The sequence below is a fragment of the Haliotis asinina genome, chromosome 10, assembly GCF_037392515.1.
Source record: "Haliotis asinina isolate JCU_RB_2024 chromosome 10, JCU_Hal_asi_v2, whole genome shotgun sequence".
Lineage (NCBI taxonomy): Eukaryota > Metazoa > Mollusca > Gastropoda > Lepetellida > Haliotidae > Haliotis > Haliotis asinina.
Window position 1 is genome coordinate 17,982,441 of NC_090289.1, and position 23,188 is coordinate 18,005,628.

Sequence of the window (23,188 nt, forward strand, 5' to 3'; positions counted from 1 at the left end):
ACCCGACCCTGTCGTCGCACACCACACAGCAAAGTTGAGTTGGTTCTGCCAAAACTGCATTGGGTTTTGATTCCAGTTTACCACCGCCTGCGCGTTATTAACGGACACGACATACTTTTCAAAGATATTAATAAAGGTTGTTTTAAACCCCGTACCATCTGCATTCACCACGATTTTCAAGTGTGCTAAATCCATATTATAATATATAAATTATATAATATAATATGTACATAACACTTCCAGGAATAACTAGCGGTGAGGCCGTTCAGCTGACGCACGCGATCGATAACACGTCAGGTCAACTCGAAGTCGCACTCTGCGATATCACCTACCTACCGCAATGGACTAACATTAATATCAGCAACAATAAGCTGTTCGTCAGTGGAACTCGCAGTCAAATAACTGACGGCTACTACAGCGTGTGCTCGCTAAACGACGAGGTCTTCAAACCCCTGGGAGCCGAACTCAAGATGAACGACTCAAACGGTACAGTGGTGTTAATCAACAACGGAAGAACCTCCTTGAGGCTCGGCCGACCATTAGCGAGGATACTCGGTATGTCTCCTGACGAGATAAAACCAACAACAACCGTCACAGGCACGAAGTTACCCGAACTAGTACCGTACCGAGAGCTATACATTCATCTCGATCAGGTGAGCACAACGTATAACATTCAAGGAGGCCACCCTTCCACTATACTGAGAGCAGTGCCGGTGAAAACTGAAAAATTCAACGACGGTAGAACTGAGTCGTTTTCACCACGGCAGTATAAGAGATTAACCCAGGGCAACATACCTGAGCTGACAATATCGGTGTTAGATATAAATCATAATCCTGTAAATATAGGATACCTCAGCTTAACACTTCACGTAACATGACCAGCGCACAAGGACCCGGAGTGAAAAAATGCGTTAATATCGGGATCTCCGACCTCGGAGACACACGCGGTTTCGACGCTCCCGGAGTAGATGGTAAATCATACGCCTTGCAACTGAAAAACAACATTTACAAACGCGTTGAAATCCCCTCCGGTGGAGCCATAAGTGATATGATAGATACCACAGGGGCAACAGCCAACACTAAGTACGCCCTCGTCAACACCGGTGATGACAACTGGAGAATATACCCATCATTCGGAGGTAAACTGTTCGACTTAGACGATGTTGAGAGCACTACCGTCGTCAAAAACAAACCATATATGCTCGTCTTCACCGAAGATGACAAGTGGGTGTTGTTACCCGATAACAAATGGTTTCTCAATATTAGACTCGTCTCCCCTTACGTGTTCACGGATAACAAAGACAACCACCTAAACAAAGTCGTGAACAATGGAACCCTGCTCGTGGCTTACGTCCCAACTCAGAGACGTAGCATAGTCGTCAGCCCAGTCAACACTATAGCAGCCCACATGCTATCGAGTAAACCGGCCATGCAAAACGTGAAATTGCAGTTGGTGTCTGAATTCGAAGGCGTGGTTAAGATACTAGAGAGTCTACCGGCAAACTCAACACTGTTCATCAAAGTCTACCTAGGGGAACCATCGGGGAATGATATCGAGATCGTGAAGGGGATCAAACTCGGGTGGGTGAAACGACACCAGTTTCAAGTTTGCAACGTTTACGTGCGGGTGGGTGTCGACTCCAAGACCAGTCTGCAGGGGGTCAACGTGATCGTAGAAAACAAGATATCACTAATCAATATCTTCCTGCCTGACAACATACACTTCATGGGTATCAAGTTAACCCCTGAATTATTATCAGAAAACCAGTTGGAAATTATATCATAATAGTATAATAATGACTAATCATCATCCCAACACTACACTTAACGACCTGGGAGATACGGAGGGATTCGATCAGCCTGGTGAGGAAGATGAATTCTACATCCTACACTTCAAAGACAACGTGTACAGACGGGTGCCGTTACCAGATTTTAAAAAACCTAAATGGCTGATCAACTTAACACCCACCTCACCTAATATGATATTAAATAATGGGGTTGTCTCTAAGATTAAGAACAATGGTATCTGGCCCGGGGATTTCATTCCGGAGAATATATTAGTAAACACAGAATCTAGTAGTTACGAAAAAAATGGTTTAAGTGTTTATAGAGACAATAAATTAAAATTTAGCAGTGATCTTGATAGAATATCCTCCCCTTTCACCCTCATCATAGAAGTCTTCTTTACGTTTTTAGGTAATGAAAACACCTCAAAAGTACATCAAATTTTACCCGGGGTGTCAATACACTGGTTTAGCAGACACAAAGGCGAATATTGTCGTATTGTTATACAATGGGGTACCACGGGTTTTATAAACCACTTAATAAGCCTCCGTGGGGTTTCTATTACAACAGGAAATTTTATTAACCTCTCACCTATTTCCCTGACTAGTAGTCTAGAACTTGTAGACTTCAAATTCATTGATAGACTTTTAATTGAAACCCAATTAAAAAATCTTTCAAAATATATATTATAGGATGGGTCTGTACCCAGTCGTAGAGGAAGTAGCGAAGACGTTGGAAACCGTAGATGGGTTCCGCTTGAGGCAGTTATGTGATGTGAAACGTCAACTAGAACAAGACCGTGACACGCGGAAAGCACTATGTAAAAAGTATAATAGAGCTTTCAATATCGTGGACGGGGTTGACACTACCCTTATGGCAACCAGCATGGGACTAGGGGCGGCAGGCGTTGGGTTGTTGACTACCATCGTGGCTGCACCTATAGTGCTAGGTATTGAAATAACGGCTGGGGTGACAGGGTTGGTAGGGTTGGCGCTTAAGTTAGTATCACGCAGACTTAATCGTAAGGCATTGAAACATGACGAGATCAGGGTTCTGGCCGAAGCAAAGCTGAACACAGTTAGTGAGCGTATTTCCACGGCACTCTCTGACAGTAAGATCTCAGAAGAGGAGTTTAGTTCAATCCTCTCTGAACTCAAAAAATATAACGGAATGAAACAAGATATTCGATCCAAGTCTCGTAAGTCTGCTATCAGCGAGGATGAGAAAAAAAAGTACATAGCACAGGGAATACAAAAAGCCCAGCAAGCCTTTATTATGAACACCAAAGAGATCGTAGGCGGTTCACATTAAACTGTTTCATTGATATAAACATAACATAACCGTAAGCGAGCCACCGATCCTATATGGCCGGTCAAAACTTACAACTGTACTACTTGAGGGATGGGCCGGGTAGGGGATTTGTAAGAGAAGAATTATTGATCGTACCGTACGGCACAGTGTTACCGCCTGCCAAGTCACGGTAAACGTGATGGTGTGGCTTTGTAGTAGGGGTAATATTAGCAAGAGCTAATGGTCCCACCAAAGCCTCATTTAGTAAATGAGGCTTTTTAGAGGGGTTTTTGAAAAGTGTTTTCGGACTGTCATTCCCTATACTACTGGCAGAGTCTGTCATATCATAAGTTTTTGCATATCATAAGTGAATAAAATGTTTCCCCCATATTCTTTCTTGTGCAGATGAACAGAGGCATTACTAAGTGGTTCAACCGTATACATTGTTCTTAATTTGGTGGCTTTTAGTTATTTTTGTGAGTCCTGTAGTGTTAGGTTTTTGTTACGTTAATAATTCTAGTATGTATCTATGCATAAATGTTATTTGGGATGGGGGAACGGAGGGGACTCTTACCCTCAAATTTGAGACAAAAAGATGGACAACTGAACAGATACCACAAACACCAAACCAAACTTTTAAGGATCTAGACCACAGGTGACCATATTGTCTAACAGGACATAAATGTTATCCACTAATAATACAGTAGCTGATCTATTTGTTTCAAGATTAATCACTTGCTCCCACAAATGCATTGACATTATTTCCCACAAGTTGATTTTGTTATGCTTAATTTACTGATAACAATAACAGCCCAATATAATATATTGAAAACTTTGACATAAGACCCGTGCTGTCAGATTTAGTTCACTTGGAAGTTAATGGAGTTGTTCAATTTTTATTCACTAGAAGACATTGTTCTTGTCATTTTGATATGTTTTACAAGTTTAACCAGGAAACATAAAATGACTATGAACGGAAAGCTTTGTAGAAACGTGTAAGCAAAGATCGAAAGACAAACACCTTGCAAATGTCAACATTACAAAGTTATGAATCTCTACCTGACCATGCTATCCTGCTATGTTAACAAAGGATCGACAAAACGTCAGTTGTTTACCAAAGGACACCAGCATTACCAATGACCATTTCAACACTCCGCAATTGCAATAACCAAATCACTAACAACACGAGATGTTCCCAAGACAATTGATGGTGGGAATTTCGTTAAAATGAGGGAAAATTCCATCATAGATTTGACTGTGAAAAAGTTTATGCATGTGAAAATGCGAGATCATCAAATCCCGATTCATACTTACATTAGGCGCTTTCACGGAGATATAACACGTGTTGTTGATGACAGCAGCCGACACAAAGCGTCTTTAATTGTCCCCCTTACCATTCATGAGCCGGGCCAGTTTAATACGGATGAATTAATAGCCTAACTCTTGATAAATCTACGTGACCTTCCACAACTCAATATGCATCTGGCTTCCTCGCCCATGCGTATTCATCCCCGACAAGAATATAGTTCCGTTTGTCGGTTACTATTTACTTGAATTGGGATGTGAATTCAAGATAAAAGGAACTGTCAGAGAAAAATCATATTCTTCTAGGAAAACGTACCTTTACAAACAAATGTTTATTGACAAAGTGTTTTACATTGGAATTATTCCGCGCAACATTGTCTCTACCATCCTAAAAATGTTGACGTCATAGACTAAGTCATGTCCGCTTTCTTCACGCCTTTTAGGGAGGCCGAGTTCATTTTCTCTTGTGGGGGTGTATCATGTAAAATACCATTATAACCTGTCTTATTTTCCACAAACACGCACTTCTTACAAGACAGTATACATTTGAAGTGCATTGATCTACAAAACGTATGAAATGACCATATAAGAAACGAGAACATACAAATTCTACGTGTGCACTGTGTGACAGATTACCCAAAAGAAAGGGTAAAGTCGGAGGTTAAAGGTTAAGTCTTGTTTTGTTTGTTCCACCACGTGGTTTCGTTTACATTTTGACAGCGTGCAAAACTTTCATAACAGAAGTAACCATGCTATGTTTTGATTGCCAGGATCACTGAAATGAAAGGTATTGTACTGTACTGGCCGTGTGGTGATTAGCTGTTGTACGTTGTTGTTTATACCGTTACGGTTAGTTCGCGCCAAAACATTTGTTTACAGACTGTCAGAATAATATTAATGCCGCTTCATACATAAAGATACTAACGTCGTCCACAGGGGCTTGTAACGCAGAAAACTACCATCAAGGTATATATTGTTCCTAATGGGGTATTACTACTATAAAAAATGCCCCTGTGACGTCGTTGACACAGAGTCACTGTGCTGTTTCCTTGTTGATGTTTAAAGGGGCACTGATGCGGAGCGAATAATGTTTCTCGCCAACGGTCTAATTACGAAATCTAACCGCAAATTGGTCAGCGCCCGCTCCTTCGACCGTGACGGACAAAGGAACTGGGCTCCTGTCCATATTAGCAGAATTTCTTCACCTAAACAGTCGGGAGGCCGGATGCCCATCATATGCCATTTCTTTTAAAATATCCATGGTATTCCTTGTCTGATCGTAACCAAATATCCCAGCAGTGTAGTTCTTTTCGGATGCTTGGATGGTATAGTTACTGATCCAATTTGATCCTATTTCAGTGTTTTTAACCTGATATTTAATCATGTTACATGAAAATATGATGTCTACAGGCACGTAGCCATTTGTTTCAGTACGGAAGATTGCAAGGCTTTATATTTAGGTAATTCTGAGTGTTGGTTCAGCTGTGATAGCAAATATCTTACGAACATTTTGGTAGCTATGGTAGCTACAATGGTTTATTATTTATGATAATAAAAACACACAGTTGATTTATTTGAATTCGTAAACAAAAAACGATGACTTTGCCTTTGGTAGAGAAATCTGAAAATTTTCTTACGTAAAAAACCCTTATTTCACCTATTTACCCAAGTACACAGCAAATGCCCGTGTGTATTCCTTATGTAACGAAATTCCGTTGGTATCCTCAAAACAGTTTCGGCCCATAAGTGTTTTCAGGCTGCATGCGACACAGAGATTACATCTTCCTTGCTGTAACTCTCGTTTGATGGTGTAAACCTACACGTGTTATTTGTCATCATTCTCTTGATGGTCAATTCATGAATTTATAACAGGTATAATTAGTAGTAACACCACTTCGGTTACTCAACAAAGGTTCCCATTTGGCATTTCTCCTGTCTGGAGTAAATACTCAACATTATAAATTAAGGTCTGTAATGGCAAATGTATTGTATGTTATGTAATATGTGCATGTAAGTGATGCAAGAGGGTTTATCAACTAAGTTACAAAAACAAACATCGATCAAAGGATTAACCGATAACTCACTGATTGATTAATTACTTTTATCTTCTAGCGGATTTGTCAAAAGGCAGTGTGTGTAGATGACTACACCCTGTCGTAAAGTGTAAGTGCAAAAACAACATCCTCCCTTCAAAGAATTAACCGCCCTTACGTTGATTGATTGATTGCTCATTATTGGTTAACTAAATTACTTAGAATAGTGGACATCATACCATTAGTTGCCAGGTGTGCTATCTTGGGAGACCAATCAGAGGTTTATCTGGTTTTCACCAACGAAAGACGTGAAACGATGTGTTACTTTTTCGCAAATGAGACAGTTGTAAGACACGCGACACAGAGCAGGATTACTTACCAGCTGCAGATGAATTGAATACGATTTCTTTTACGTGGATATTGATGGATACATTCCTGAACAAGGTAGTAGCCTGACATCGTTGCTATAAAATTAGTCTGTTTTACATTCATTTTTTTGCATTTTGTTTTAATTTATTTGTTGTAGCATTCAGCAGAATCTGTATGACAGAAAAAACACACTAGATCGCGTATGTGTGTGAAATAGGATCCACATTGGCATTCTGTACAATGTATAAATGTTGCTGTTATGTTAGAAATTTACTATGAGTATAAGCAGATCGTGTGTTCTTTTATTAATTTTCAGAATCATACTAGTATGACAATAAACTAGCTAGGGTTATGAGACAAAATATAGAGACGTTTTCCGTCCTAATAGTTTTTTACCATTTCTGCCACGGGCAGATGATTAACCTTCAAAGTGTTTCATTTGTTTTCATAATACATTTGGAATGAAGTAAAAATGACTTCACCTCAGTTGATCTGTCTATAATTAAACTATCAATTGCGCTTACGGACTGCGCAGCAGAGGTCACGAACCAGTCACGAATTCTGGGATATCATCCGGGTACTCACGGGAGAAAAACAATAACAAAAGTTTACACCAGTCCACGGAAATTGCTCCGCATCAGTGCCCCTTTAATGTTTTGCCGTGTGTCTTTTCGCAGGAATAATTCCACAGAAGGGTTTAATACTTTTAATCCCACATGTCTTCAGTGGAAGGAACCATTACATAGGCTGAATGAAACAATATCAGTAGATATTTCAATTTACTGCCTCAATGCGACTTCAGAAATGTTATTCTGAACTATTTAGATGATGTCATTACAAAACAAGTAATGTAGCTCTAGTTTTAGTGTCATGTAATATGCACTATCAATTGTTAGTCTTTGCATGCATCCATTTTTTTCTTCATTGTGGTGAAACTGTTCATTTTCACTTTAAAGTTAAACCTTTGTTTTACACACACTGTGTAAATGTGCAACAAAATCAACAATCTTGAAATATAATGAAATAGTTTGAATTTTGTTTATTGTGCCAGACTGCAATCTCTGGAATCCAAATATAATATATTAATGAGTAATATATTATTTTAAGCTGCTTTTAGGAATAATCCACCAATATGATGGGAGAGGTCACCAGAAATGGGCTTCACACTTTGTACTCATGTGGGGAATCTAGCCTGTTTCTTTTGTGTGATGAACAAATGCTTTAACCACTAGGCTATCCTAAAGGCCCAAAATATCATACAGGTGTCATAGTCTCAATTGTCATTTCATCTGATGAAGGGATCTGTAATGATGCAAAATGTTGTGTGGGAAGGAATAACGAAAGTTACATGCATAAAATATCATGGTAAGTTTTGCTTGCTTTTAACTCATCCTTAATGAATCCATATCATGCTTTAGTGGATTCAGTTGTATGTTACTGCACACTTTTTGCTGCTATAGTGTAAGTATGGACCCCATTGTCTTTTAGTCACAGAGCCATATTATTTTCCCTTCCTCAGACTTTCCTCTAGTTCAGGAATCTCAGTCTCACATCTTAGTGAGGTTCCTTTTCAATTTTAATGGAGTTATTTGTTTCTTGTAGAACTACATCTTTTCAGAGGCAAATCATATGAGTCTGCCAGAGGAACCAACCAGTTTTTAGCAGATCTAGCATTTTCTTCATGTGTTCAAAATACAGTGTATACATGTTTTGGGTAAACATTAAGTATCATTGGTGGAGAGTGGTGATATTTTTGATGCTGACTGTCTGGTACAGGAAAATGGATTTTAAAATCTGGAAATTGTCCAGCAGTGATTATGACGATACATGTGAAGTGTTCCTGAAAGAGGTAATCACAGTCAGAACAGTGTTGTCTGGAAAGAAACAATTGCTTCTAGTGTAAAATAGATAATTTAGAAATTCCTCAATATTATAACCCCACATAACCCAGTTAAAAATGAGATGAAATTACTCTGAAGAGGTTTTGGTTAGGTCTTGCACAAACTGTAGTGCAAACAGGGTTTGGCAACAGAGATATCCCTATATAGGAGCAAAGCAAGGAAAGGTTGGCAACATACTTCCCTCACTTCAGTTCAAAAAATATTTTTAATGTCAAAATAAAATATCACCACCATCAAAGGTAGTCACCCGTTTCCTCACAAGGTTGTGCTCCATTATCCCTGCCTGCATCAGGTTGTATGCAGTGAAGGAACAAGAATAAGCAGAAATTAAAAAAGAAATTTACTGCCTAATTTGGACATTGCATTGTTGAAGGTTATTTATCTCTTCCACCGTTGTTATTGTTCGAAGTTTCGTAACATTTGTTTCAAAACAACACATATCAGGTGAATGATAGGTAGGGAGGACGGAGGTAACTGCAAGCAGTTATATTTGTACCAAGTACAAGAAAGTGAAGTATGGTCATGTTTTCCATATGACAGACATATGATTCAACAAGAGAAATGATGTGTAGGTAATTAAATGGTTTGAATATCAAGGGATGATTTTCAGTAGACTGAAGTGCAACAACATAATTACACAGATATGCTGGACATCTAATGTCAAGAGAAGACATATCTTCTGCTATTCATGATTCTAAATACAGTGGTGAATTGATACCAGAATTCTTTAAATCTTCTATGTTAAGACTTAATTCCGTTCAGTATTCAATAGCCAGAAAAAATTAGTGTATGGGTACTCCACTGCTTGTGTCATTTCTCTGTAGACATTTACAGGTTACATGCAACCAAAAAATCAAACATAATTAAAACACAGTTATCTCTTGTTCATGATATATAAACTGCATTGTGATAGCAAAAAAACAAATAAACAGAATTAAAAGCGTATAATTGCAAATCGAAAGTGCAGTATTTTGTTCTTGGGTTTACCTCCTCAAGACGAAGCAGCCGCAATACTGAACCCAGTCAGGGCCCACTTGCACAAAACGATCTTAGAGCTACAATTGTTGTAAATCCTTAAGATCGCGATCTTAGGCTTCTGCTACAATCGCCATCCACTTGCACAAAGCAATTGTAGGCTAAGATCATTGTAAGTTACAATCAAAACTTACAATTGGTCGGAAGCAATTGTAAGGAGCTAAGATCATTGTAGTCAATAGCAAAATGGCGTCCACGTTGGTGTCAATTTCACGCAAATAATTAGCTTTACGTTTGGGGACTGCTTTCACATTACATAAAACTGTATGATTCGCCTCGACACTTCAGCGACACGGAGAATGCAACATCGATTTAACGTCAGAAATATCGTTATTAGCGGTAGTGAACAACAGAAATATCGAGTCGATATCATAGATTACAATTCTCACCCGATTCAGTGTTGGAAAAAGTATGAACACCACGCCCTTTTGATAAACAAGGAAAGGATAGTAATGAAAGGTGTCTGCATGCGATTAGCAGTGGCCATGACCTTTTCAATAACTCAAGGGCAGCTAATCTTAGTTTTTACGCAAGATGGGAGTGGTTTCCCTTTGTATATTATGCCGTTGCCGTAAAATCCTCAATGCCTAAATACAATGCATGTTTTGTTGTGACAGAACAGATCTCCACATGTTTCTTTTCGGTTAATGATTTTGTCTTAGTTTATCATTGAAATAATCTACAGTTGGATAACGTGCAGAATTATGTTTTTTCTAGTTGTGAAAATTGAATCTGACGAGAGACAAGAGTTGTAAACTATGCATTTTAAATAAGTATTCTTCAAACGGGAAAAATACACATGCTGGGGTATGTGAAATTTGCATAAAACGTTTTTTTAACAAAACGAAAAAATAATTACCAACAAAATATCATAAAGTAATTAATATACTGTGGATGAGCATTCAACAACACATACAACACACACGAAATAAGTTACGTTATCATGTTTCCCTGTTATGAATTTTTCACAACACTCCAACAGTCACGTCACACTTTCATATCTTTACAAATCTAATGCTTGTGGGATATATTTGGGATTTTACTCCAAATAACACCTACAAGATGCCCAACATAGTTTGACAGCCACTGACAAATCATGGTACATTTAGGCGTTATGTCATAAGTAAATTTTATTTATGTGCTATCTTTTAATTTCATGATTATTATGTCAATAACTCAAGACCCAATGTGTTAACGTATTTGTTTGCATTTCATTACTTGCATAAAACATGATATTTCTGTGGTTGCAGTATCACATCTAGTTCATAAAAAATTAGAATGTAGAAAAGTTAGAGAATAACCCCTGAGGTACGAGTGATTATACATGTTACCTTCCACGTTATCGCTTCTTTCTTCAATGTTATCATTTCCTTCAAAGATTTGTGGGTTGGGGTTTTAGGGGGGTTTTGTTTTGTTTTCATGAAAAATCTGCAAGGTGCGAGTAAGGAAGGGGTGTCATTTGCGTGCAGTAACCAGTTCCACGTTTTATTTGCGCTGCATGCTATGCGCACTTGAAGACAACTGTAGACAGGAGTCGAGTTTAAGAAATTTGTACCTCCAACGTTGAAGAGTTCGATCCTAGTTAAGATTGTGATCTTAAATTCATGCTGTCTTAAGATCGTGTTTGTGCAAGTGGATTATAGCAATTGTATGGTGATTGTAAAGTTGATTGTAGGGGCCTAAGATTGATTGTAACTAAGATTGCTCTGTGCAAGCGGGCCCAGGACTGGTGGGTGTGCACTCATGTGTAACGATGCCGTGTCATTGGCCACTGGCTCATTTGCTGATACGCTTAGCTGGCTCTTTTTTTTTCAACTTATATGTGGCATTGGCATTTTTGATGATTTCTTTCGGTAGAATCTCCAAAGTTGTGTTTTATGCTGCATGTGAACTTTAAGTGTAAGCACAGAGAATTGTAATTGTTGTGGACTGTCTCAGCTGGCAAAATACATCATGTATTTGTTTTGTTCTCAAAGAATAAGTAAGAATTTTGAAAATTTTTAACATAATATCAATGAAAATGTGTTGTAACTAATGTTACATATACATATACATTTACGTGTCAGCTGTATATGTGGCAAGGCTAAGGTGTGTGACCTTTTCTGTTTTCAATATGTTTTGATGAACATGTACAAAGCATGATGCTATTGTTATATTCTGAAGTACTGTAAAAGTTAAAAGATCAGTTAGAATTATAGTGTAATATTTTGAAGCTCAGTGTTTAAACAGAAATAACTAAGATTTTTATGCTGAGTAAGGGCAGTAAACTGGCAAAATTGTGTTTCAAAAGTAAAACATAAGATTCACATACTTCACCTAAACAGTTTAGTTTACACTTTCAAATACGTTTTCATGGAAACAACAAAACATCAATGCAGTGAGTGTAGAGAAGATGGTTGTGTTTGGTCTGTTATATAATTTCCAAAATGTAGACAGCATTTTTTGTGATTTTGTAATGTAGATTTCCAAAGTTCTTTATTTGATGGATGTGGTGAGTTAGCCTAATATTGTGGTGAGTCAGCCTAATATTGCGGTGAGTTAGCCTAATATTTAAAGCATTCCTTAGTCACACCAAAGAACCGGTTTCAATTCCCCACATGGGTACAATGTTTGAAACCCTTTTTGTGTCCTCTGCCTCTGAAATATTGACATACAACCATACTCACTCACCTTGCTCATTATTCGTGTTTGGAGCAAGAGCCTTCATGAATCTTGGTTTACTGAATTAGTTTCTCTTGATGCAGTTGTAATGTCACTAGACAGACTATTGCTGATATTTACATCCATTCGTGGACGTGTTCATTCATCCAGTAAATGTTTCTACTCACGCCTATATAAATGTTTATCTATTAAATTACCGCGATGTAAAGGATGTAAACTTGGGAAAGTTTAGAATATGAAATCTTCCAACACGATTTTGATGTACATATAGGTCACATATATCAATGATTGAACTAAACGGGCACAATGATATACCAAGATATAACAAAGTGTACAATATAGTTCAGAGGAGGAGGAATATGACCTCTTAGTGATGTATGTAGTAACTTGAGAAAAATATTGTTAAAATGGTGTTATTTTCTTTACCAGAATATAGGTAAACCGTTTTACTAGATGCAATCATTCACCTCAAATGTTGTTTGTACCTTATCAATCTATATTTATTGTGCCCCATGAATCAGAAAGTGATGCAGGTTTATGTCTTTGCTTACTCAATGCATAACATGAACTGTGGGCCTGTGAACCATTAGATATTGTACTAAAATATGATTAACATATGAAATGATAGGTCTGTTAAATTGAAAATAAATCTTTTTCTTCATAAAAATTCAAATTTTCATCCTAATGACATTTTCTGTAGTTTGAATGTCATTTAGTATGGAATATTTTGGAATCCAGCGTGTATTATGTTATTTATTTAACACATTTTGTTGATGATAAACATATTTACTAAGGTAAGCACTGTCTTTTACTTTTGATTAGTTTTCAACAAAATGCGTAACAGGTAATAGTGAAGTAAACATTTATGTCTATATTTACACTTATGATATTTTTGGTAACAAGCACACAAGGCACTTGGATTAGAAAACTGGACAAATGCGACACTTGTTAAAACCTCACAAGAAAATGTCAGAGGCAGGTAATAGTAAATTTGTGTCAGTTGTCATTGAAACTTTAACCTTCTGCACTGTTATGTTGATGCAATGGGATTCAGAGTTAGAATGTAGGTTTAAACATGTACTTGTTATTTGACTAAATGGAATATGAGATCAGGCACTGTGATTTAGTAGAATTGGTGATTTAGTATAATAATTTAGTCCCTTGCGAGGGACTGATAAAACCCCGTATTTCCCGAGACACGATGTGATAACGCATTTATCTAGCTAAATGTTTTCACTAAATCAAAACAAAACAACACGCATCGAATCGACTTGCTGCCATGTTGACACCAGCTTATCGTTTGACCTCAATGCACCGCACGTTACTAAAGGCTTATTGATGCACACTTTTCTCACTTTGTGTTGTCACTGAGGCGTAGCGGGGTGATATGACTTTCGCAGCGAGAGTATACGACTTTTATACTCCTGCTGGCAGATCGTGATGGATGTACATGGTATTTTATCAGAGTCACGTGGACCAATCAAAACTCGACATTCTTACATGAGGCTAGATAATATTCGTTACACTTCTCTACTGAGTCTAACAAACCCTGGTACTAGGTCGTGTCAGGTAACTTTTGCATGACCTATGACCATCCAAAAATTGTGAGACACTCAAACGGATTTAACCAATCAGACAGTATTAGACTGTATATTGGGTTTACCATATCTCACTTCTTTTTATCAATGCTCAGTGGCTGGATTCTGTGGCCCAGATTAGAATAAATACATTGGTATTTTGATGTAATATCACTGAAATATTGCTGTAATAAAGTATTATTCCACTGTATGTTTTCCGAATGTGTAATTTGGAGGAGGTAATATACTATACTAAGACAACATGCCAGGTTGAGTCGTATACGCTGATACTGGAATGCATAAACATTGTAGTGCCCAGACATTACCTATCTGTCCGACACTACTGGAAGACATAAACATTGTAGTGCCCAGACATTACCTATCTGTCCGCCACTACAGGAAGACATAAACATTGTAGTGCCCAGACATTACCTATCTGTCCGCCACTACAGGAAGACATATACATTGTAGTGCCCAGACATTACTAATCTGTCCGCCACTACTGGAAGACATAAACATTGTAGTGCCCAGACATTACTAATCTGTCCACTACTACTGGAAGACATAAACATTGTAGTGCCCAGACATTACCTATCTGTCCACCACTACTGGAAGACATAAACATTGTAGTGCCTAGACATTACCTATCTGTCCACCACTACTGGAAGACATGAACATTGTAGTGCCCAGACATTACCTATCTGTCTGCCACTACTGGAAGACATGAACATTGTAGTGCCCAGGCATTACCTATCTGTCCACAACTACTGGAAGACATGAACATTGTAGTGCCCAGACATTACCTATCTGTCCACCACTACTGGAAGATATAAACATTGTAGTGCCCAGACATTACCTATCTGTCTGCCACTACTGGAAGACATGAACATTGTAGTGCCCAGACATTACTAATCTGTCCACTACTACTGGAAGACATAAACATTGTAGTGCCCAGACATTACCTATCTGTCCACCACTACTGGAAGACATAAACATTGTAGTGCCCAGACATTACCTATCTGTCTGCCACTACTGGAAGACATGAACATTGTAGTGCCCAGACATTACTAATCTGTCTGCCACTACTGGAAGACATAAACATTGTAGTGCCCAGACATTACCTATCTGTCTGCCACTACTGGAAGACATGAACATTGTAGTGCCCAGACATTACCTATCTGTCCACAACTACTGGAAGACATGAACATTGTAGTGCCTAGACATTACCTATCTGTCCACAACTACTGGAAGATATAAACATTGTAGTGCCCAGACATTACCTATCTGTCCACCACTACTGGAAGATATAAACATTGTAGTGCCCAGACATTACCTATCTGTCCACCACTACTGGAAGATATAAACATTGTAGTGCCTAGACATTACCTATCTGTCCACCACTACTGGAAGATATAAACATTGTAGTGCCCAGACATTACCTATCTGTCTGCCACTACTGGAAGACATGAACATTGTAGTGCCCAGACATTACCTATCTGTCCGCCACTACTGGAAGACATGAACATTGTAGTGCCCAGACATTACCTATCTGTCTGCCACTACTGGAAGACATGAACATTGTAGTGCCCAGACATTACCTATCTGTCCACCACTACTGGAAGACATGAACATTGTAGTGCCCAGACATTACCTATCTGTCCACAACTACTGGAAGACATGAACATTGTAGTGCCCAGACATTACCTATCTGTCCACAACTACTGGAAGATATAAACATTGTAGTGCCCAGGCATTACCTATCTGTCCACAACTACTGGAAGACATGAACATTGTAGTGCCCAGGCATTACCTATCTGTCCACAACTACTGGAAGACATGAACATTGTAGTGCCCAGGCATTACCTATCTGTCCACCACTACTGGAAGACATGAACATTGTAGTGCCCAGACATTACCTATCTGTCTGCCACTACTGGAAGACATGAACATTGTAGTGCCCAGACATTACCTATCTGTCCACCACTACTGGAAGACATGAACATTGTAGTGCCCAGACATTACCTATCTGTCTGCCACTACTGGAAGACATGAACATTGTAGTGCCCAGGCATTACCTATCTGTCCACAACTACTGGAAGACATGAACATTGTAGTGCCTAGACATTACCTATCTGTCCACAACTACTGGAAGATATAAACATTGTAGTGCCCAGACATTACCTATCTGTCCACCACTACTGGAAGATATAAACATTGTAGTGCCCAGACATTACCTATCTGTCCACCACTACTGGAAGATATAAACATTGTAGTGCCTAGACATTACCTATCTGTCCACCACTACTGGAAGATATAAACATTGTAGTGCCCAGACATTACCTATCTGTCCACAACTACTGGAAGACATGAACATTGTAGTGCCCAGACATTACCTATCTGTCTGCCACTACTGGAAGACATGAACATTGTAGTGCCCAGACATTACCTATCTGTCTGCCACTACTGGAAGACATGAACATTGTAGTGCCCAGACATTACCTATCTGTCCACCACTACTGGAAGACATGAACATTGTAGTGCCCAGACATTACCTATCTGTCTGCCACTACTGGAAGACATGAACATTGTAGTGCCCAGACATTACCTATCTGTCTGCCACTACTGGAAGACATGAACATTGTAGTGCCCAGACATTACTAATCTGTCCACCACTACTGGAAGACATGAACATTGTAGTGCCCAGGCATTACCTATCTGTCCACAACTACTGGAAGACATGAACATTGTAGTGCCTAGACATTACCTATCTGTCCACCACTACTGGAAGACATGAACATTGTAGTGCCCAGGCATTACCTATCTGTCCACCACTACTGGAAGACATGAACATTGTAGTGCCCAGGCATTACCTATCTGTCCACCACTACTGGAAGATATAAACATTGTAGTGCCCAGACATTACCTATCTGTCCACAACTACTGGAAGACATGAACATTGTAGTGCCCAGACATTACCTATCTGTCCGCCACTACTGGAAGACATAAACATTGTAGTGCCCAGACATTACTAATCTGTCCACCACTACTTGAAGACATGAACATTGTAGTGCCCAGACATTACCTATCTGTCCACCACTACTGGAAGACATAAACATTGTAGTGCCCAGACATTACTAATCTGTCCACCACTACTTGAAGACATAAACATTGTAGTGCCCAGACATTACCTATCTGTCCGCCACTACTGGAAGACATAAACATTGTAGTGCCCAGACATTTCCAACATCTGGACATCTACTTTTCATGTTTTTGTGCATTTGACAGTTTTCCATGATAGGGAATATGATTGACAGACAATAGATATCAGAGTCCTGTACATCTCTGATTGCAGGCTCCAATAGCCTGATACTTTGCCAGAATTACCCATGTATGTTTCAGTTAACATGATTGATTGAGGTACACTTGCAAATGGCGTGCATCTTTTTATTTTACAACAAGAGCATCTCGGTATCCTGGCTGAAGTTAAATAATCAATGGATTCTTTTTTTTGGCCAGTCGTCTGACTGTCAAGACCATCTTTGTGGTATTGATCTGTTTGCGGCAACTTGCACATCTCATGTGAGTATTGATTACTGGGCTCGGGTAGTCATATCTTCCATCAGCTGATGCTAACGCCAGGCCAGATTAAACATGATTCACTTTTAAAGCAACATTACCTGAAAGTGGAATGTTAATACATCACAGTGGCCCTCCATGATCATTTTGGACAAGGACTAAGTTCATATACCATCAATAATTGTGAATATGTATACCATGCTTCAGTTGCCCTACGAATCCATGTTAAAGGCCTCATTGAATCTCTTCAGATGAAGGAGACATTACATATCTGTGGGTTCTCAAGAAACATGGAATTATTCACTGGTCTAAGAACTTATGTCATTTTGTGTCATTTAATTTTTGCGTTTGTGAGTGTAGCAGGTGTTATTAGAGGGATATTAGTTTTGTTAGTATAGCATGTGATATTAGAGGGATGATGGTTGTGAGTCCAGCAGGTGTTATTAGAGGGGCACTATTTTTGTTAGTATAGCAGGTATTTTTAGTGGGATGATCTTTGTGAGTATAGCAGGTGTTATTAGAGGGATACTATTTTTGTTAATATAGCAGGTGTTATGAGAGGGATGGTGTTTGTGAGTATAGCATGTGTTATCAGAGGAATTAGTGTCAGTGAATATAGCAGGTGTTATTAAAGGGATGATGGTTGTGAGTCTGGCAGGTGTTATTAGACAGATGGCATTTGTGAGTAGTAGGTGTGTTAGAGGGACGGTGCTCATGAGCATAGCAGGTGTTATTAGAGGGATGATGTTTGTGAGTATAATAGGTGTTTGGGAGGGATGGTGTTTGGGAGTGTATTAGGTGTTTGAGACGGATGGTGTTTGTGAGTATAATAGGTGTTTGAGAGGGATGGTGTCTGTTAACATAGCAGGTGTTATTAGAGGGATGATGTTTGTGAGTATAATAGGTGTTTGGGAGGGATGGTGTTTGGGAGTGTATTAGGTGTTTGAGAGGGATGGTGTTTGTGAGTATGATAGGTGTTTGAGAGGGATGGTGTCTGTTAACATAGCAGGTGTTATTAGAGGGATGGTGTTCCTCGTTATGGTTCTCCATTAGAACATTAATGTCACTTGATTGGTTAGCAGCTGTTGTTTGTATTGAAGTATTCCATAATTGTTAGGTTTGATGTGGATTGATGTATGATATCAATAGACACATTTTGTTACAATCAATCAGTTATTTAGAAATATTGGAGAAGTAGCTTTGAACAAAAGTGATGAAAATGAAAAAAAGAATTCAGCATGTTTCACTTTGTTGGTGAGTGGTGACATATTTGTGTATGGGTGACTTACAAGAACATGCTCTGAACATAATGTTAAAGAAGCCCATGAATACAGAGGAACACAAAGGGGAAATGATGCTTTGTTACAGTGAATTATAATTATTTTCATTAAAATTGTGTTTATCTACAATATTATTGATGGCATACATCATCAGATCGATAATCATTAATTCTTTGTGTTATTTGTGATAGTTCTTATTTTCGATCCGTTAAATGGCTTCAGTACCTTAGACTAGTTGTTGATGCCAGCTACAGAGGATCAGGTCATCAGTGTGTGTGTGTGAACAATGGCCATTGTCATGTTGGTCTAGCTTTGATGGATGGATGTAGCTGGAATATTGAGCACTGTGACATGCACTCATTAACTCACTCACTCAACTTGCATGATGTTTTACAATGTAATGTTGTTACACTGTATGAAACCAAGTGTTTCACTGCCTTGTTTCAGTCAATACTATCCATACTTCATGTTTTGCCTCACTTCACTCGATGAAAGATTTCTTTTTATGATAAACACACTTTACCAATGAGATTTAAACCACAAAGCCCTTTCCATAAACCTATAGTCCTCAGAAGAAGTGACACTCAGATACCAATTAAGTCTTAATATGTTAAATCTTTTAGGGAACATACCAGTAGAATGGGATGTGCTCTAGTCTCTCTAGTACTTAGTACATAACACGCATATTAAGATGTTGATGTAATTTGGTAGCTTCTTTTAGTAATAAAAGGCCAGTTCTCAAAGTTAAATGTGTTCTGTTTCCCCTGCTCTAAACTCAACAGTTGAATAATCAACCAATAAAAAGAAATAAGTTTAATTTGACTTTTGGCCATAGAACAGAAGTAACACATGCACATAATTGTCAATTTTGGCACACTGAGCCAGATTTGGATGAGTGTTGGAAGTAAAAGTTGTCTTCGATAGGACTTTAATATGTAGAATTTTGATAGTGGGCCAGTTATTTGTGATTGATAATCATGCATAGGTTTGATCAGTAGTAGTCGATGTGTGCCCCAGGACAAGCATTTCTTAGCCATATGAAAGAATTCTGTTGAACAGCTAAGTTTCAAAATCTTTAGGGACACATCCTATGAATTCATTTTCTTTTAACAGTTTCAGCATAGTATCCATATTGGAGGAGTTAGCAGAAGTGGTGAACGCCGAACCCCAGCCTTATGCAGACAAGTTGCAATAAAACTATTAATGTTGTTCGAAGTTGCACCAAACCACTCGCACGCACACTCACTCACTCCCTTCCTTCATCCCTCATTCACTCACTCTCTCGCACAGTAATAATATCTGTCAAGGTGTAAGTGCACTTGCCATGTTTGAGAAGATATGAATTGTAAATAATAACAACCACTATAAACAATAAATAATAAATGATAAATATACTGTATTACTCATCTTGCCTACTGGTCAGTGTATGTGCCATACTGAGGATTGATTCAGCCTTCCATGCATGATATTGTCTTCAGTCACAGTATGCCAGCATAGAATATCAATTCACAGTACAATATTTGACACTAGTCAATACATTTTGTGACTGACATCACTTGGGACTGTGCTTCGCTTGCCTGTGAAATTGCCAACATGGGTTATTGACCAAAAAAAATGATATTTTAGAAATCATTACAGCCTTATTCATGTTAAAACAGCAACTCGTACATGTGATACAAGAATTTATGTATTATGTGTCATCAGTTAGATTTGTGATGTGTGGAGGAATGGCCACAGCACTATTGTCATCGTTCATTCTCATGGTTAGTCATTTCTGTCGCCCAGAGTAGTGTTGTGACAATGATTGGTGTAAGCAGCATACAAGTTTTTGACCTTCGTGTAACAGTGTTGGTTTCAGGTTACAGGTTAATGTTACTCTCTCTCTGCATGTTGACGTTGCAGAGAAAGTGAAGAAGAGGATTCGCTTCCTGGCATCAACCCTCACTAAAGTTACTGAGGGTGATGAGACGGAAGCCATTAAGAAGTCCCTCACATGGGCACCTCAGGTGGGCAATAGAGGTGAACAGCTAAGAAAACGGGCACCAGACACCAGGGCAAACAAACTCAGGCCACTTCCACAATGGGGTACTCAGAGTAAGGGAAAACAACTCACAGTTTCCAAGAAGTCAGGTCGCGAGAATGCAAAACACAAATTAGGAAAAAGAAAACAATACCAAGAAGAAGCCCACAGCACTAAAACTTTTAATTCTACCAGAACTCCAGTACCGAAGCAAGAAGCCATTAATACTGAAGCCAAAAAGAACATTGGTAAGATGAGGTGGCCAGACCACAAGAAGACTGGTCAGTCAACAGTGCAGAAACATGAAAAGGAAAACAGATTTAGTCCTACAACTACTAATGTTGTCAAGAAGACCTCTTTGTCACCAAACAAGATGTCTGATGAGGATGGGAATACTGCTTGGATGTCTAAATGGCAGAATATTTCCAAACTTCCACAGATTCTTCCTTTTCAGAAGAGATCACATGAGAATATGCGCCTTCCAAGTCCAGACGAAGATGTTCTGGCACTGCCATTTGGAGGAGCAAGGAAAATTTCAGACAGTAGTCTGTTAACTGCTCGCAAGGCTACCAATGTGATCTACACCATTAACCAGGCAAGAAAGAAGCGTCTGAAGGAAGCCATCAATGCACAGATAGCTGCTGTCCATGATAGAGTCAGAAGGGTAGGTACACATGAGGCTTTCAGAGGTTGTCACAACATGTGGAGGTAGTCAGTACATGTGGAGGTAGACAGGTAGTCAGTACATGTGAAAACGGACAGGTAGTCAGTACATGTAGAGGTAACAGGTAGTCAGTACATGTGGAGGTAGAGAGGCAGTTAGTACATGTAGAGGTAGACAGGTAGCCAGCACATGTAGAGGTAGACAGGCAGTCAGTACATGTGGAGGTAGAGAGGCAGTTAGTACATGTAGAGGTAGACAGGTAGTCAGAACATGTGGAGGTAGACAGGTAATCAGTACATGTGGAGGTAGACAGGTAATCAGTACATTTGGAGGCAGACAGGTAGTCAGAACATGTGGAGTCAGAGAGGTAGTCAGAACATGAGGAGGCAGACAGGTAGTCAGAACATGCGGAGGCAGACAGGTAGTCAGAACATGTGGAGGCAGACAGGTAGTCAGAACATGTGGAGGCAGACAGGTAGTCAGAACATGCGGAGGCAGACAGGTAGTCAGAACATGCGGAGGCAGACAGGTAGTCAGAACATGTGGAGTCAGAGAGGTAGTCAGAATGAGGTCCTAGCCTCATGATGTGGGTTATATAAGTACCTTAATGTGTGGATTGGCTCATATATGTGTACATCAAATAGTTATTTCAAAACAGTGTTTGGGTGAGAATATATTCAGAGAAAGGTCAGTGAATGGCATTGACCATGTTGACAAGGATGTTCTAACCTGATGCTCATGGTTGTATTACCAGGCTTTAGAGTATGCCGACATCTATGAGGAGGACCCGGACACCAAGGATCAAGAGGTAGATGCATGTAGCAAGTGTTGCACACATTGATGCATACTGTCACAAGTGAGACTTCCATGTAGAACTCGGTTGAAATTACCTGTATGTTTAACCACGTTAACAATTTCAAAACTGAATTTAGACTCAGTCACAAAGTATCTCTTCCTTAAAAATAAATTTGTGTTTCTTTATTCATTCTACCTTTGAAACAGTATTGGCTCATTATTTTCATTGGCTTGTGGATCTGCTTCAAAATGTGCATCCAGTACACAAATATATAGAATGGAGTCAGAAAAATGTGTCAAAAGATATTCCTTATTCCAAATTCTTGAGAAGAAATTAATGTATTCTATAAATTGATGTAATTTCAAATTCTGCAATACAAAAACTACATCATATTGTTAATTCACTGGACCCTCATATTTTCTGTAAGACCTTGAAATACCCTGTTAGACTCCTTGGACCCCTACCTTTGTAAGTCAAGTTCTGGAATATTCACTGATGTTCAAACATCAGGTTTTAGATATTGTGAATATAAACAGTATCATTGAAATCAGGTACATCAAAATGACAATATAATCAATTAAATGGTAATGCAAGCAAAACTGCATCAAATTTGAATTCTTTGGCTGGTAGGGTCCAATACAGGTAACAGTTTCTCAAAAATAGGTATTTTTCATCTTTGCCTTCATTTGATGACTTTCAAATGTCTGAAATGCTTGAAATATAAATATGAAAGAGGTGTGAAACTTTTTAGTTATGCATTTGATCATGGGTTTTTTTAAGCAACGTTTTTCACAATTTGGTTGCAGCCAGAAGAGATCTATGATGCACGCTCGAAGAGAGAAACTGTGAGTCTGCTGGTCTTGTACCTTGTCTCATTCTAAGTATATAGAGTCTCG

The 23,188-nt window shown here is 38.8% G+C and overlaps 3 protein-coding genes across 3 annotated transcripts in view; 2 read left to right on the plus strand and 1 right to left on the minus strand.

Annotated features, from left to right (window-relative positions):
• LOC137298286 (cysteine/serine-rich nuclear protein 3-like) overlaps window positions 1-4,581 on the minus strand; it is a 39,884-nt gene extending 35,303 nt beyond the window's left edge. The window contains exon 1 of the mRNA XM_067830475.1: window positions 4,390-4,581. The gene's annotated coding sequence lies outside the window, so the exon portion shown is untranslated. The remainder of the gene's footprint in view (window positions 1-4,389) is intronic.
• The window catches only part of LOC137298287 (armadillo repeat-containing protein 8-like), an 801,735-nt gene that overhangs the window by 209,423 nt on the left and 569,124 nt on the right, over window positions 1-23,188 (plus strand). The gene's annotated exons all lie outside the window — the stretch shown is intronic.
• Window positions 5,058-23,188, plus strand: part of LOC137298285 (putative leucine-rich repeat-containing protein DDB_G0290503) — a 47,000-nt gene continuing 28,869 nt past the window's right edge. The window contains exons 1-4 of the mRNA XM_067830474.1: window positions 5,058-5,167; window positions 20,715-21,496; window positions 22,251-22,304; window positions 23,099-23,137. Of these exons, the coding sequence (XP_067686575.1) occupies window positions 5,161-5,167; window positions 20,715-21,496; window positions 22,251-22,304; window positions 23,099-23,137 (882 nt within the window). The 5' untranslated portion in view covers window positions 5,058-5,160. The remainder of the gene's footprint in view (window positions 5,168-20,714; window positions 21,497-22,250; window positions 22,305-23,098; window positions 23,138-23,188) is intronic.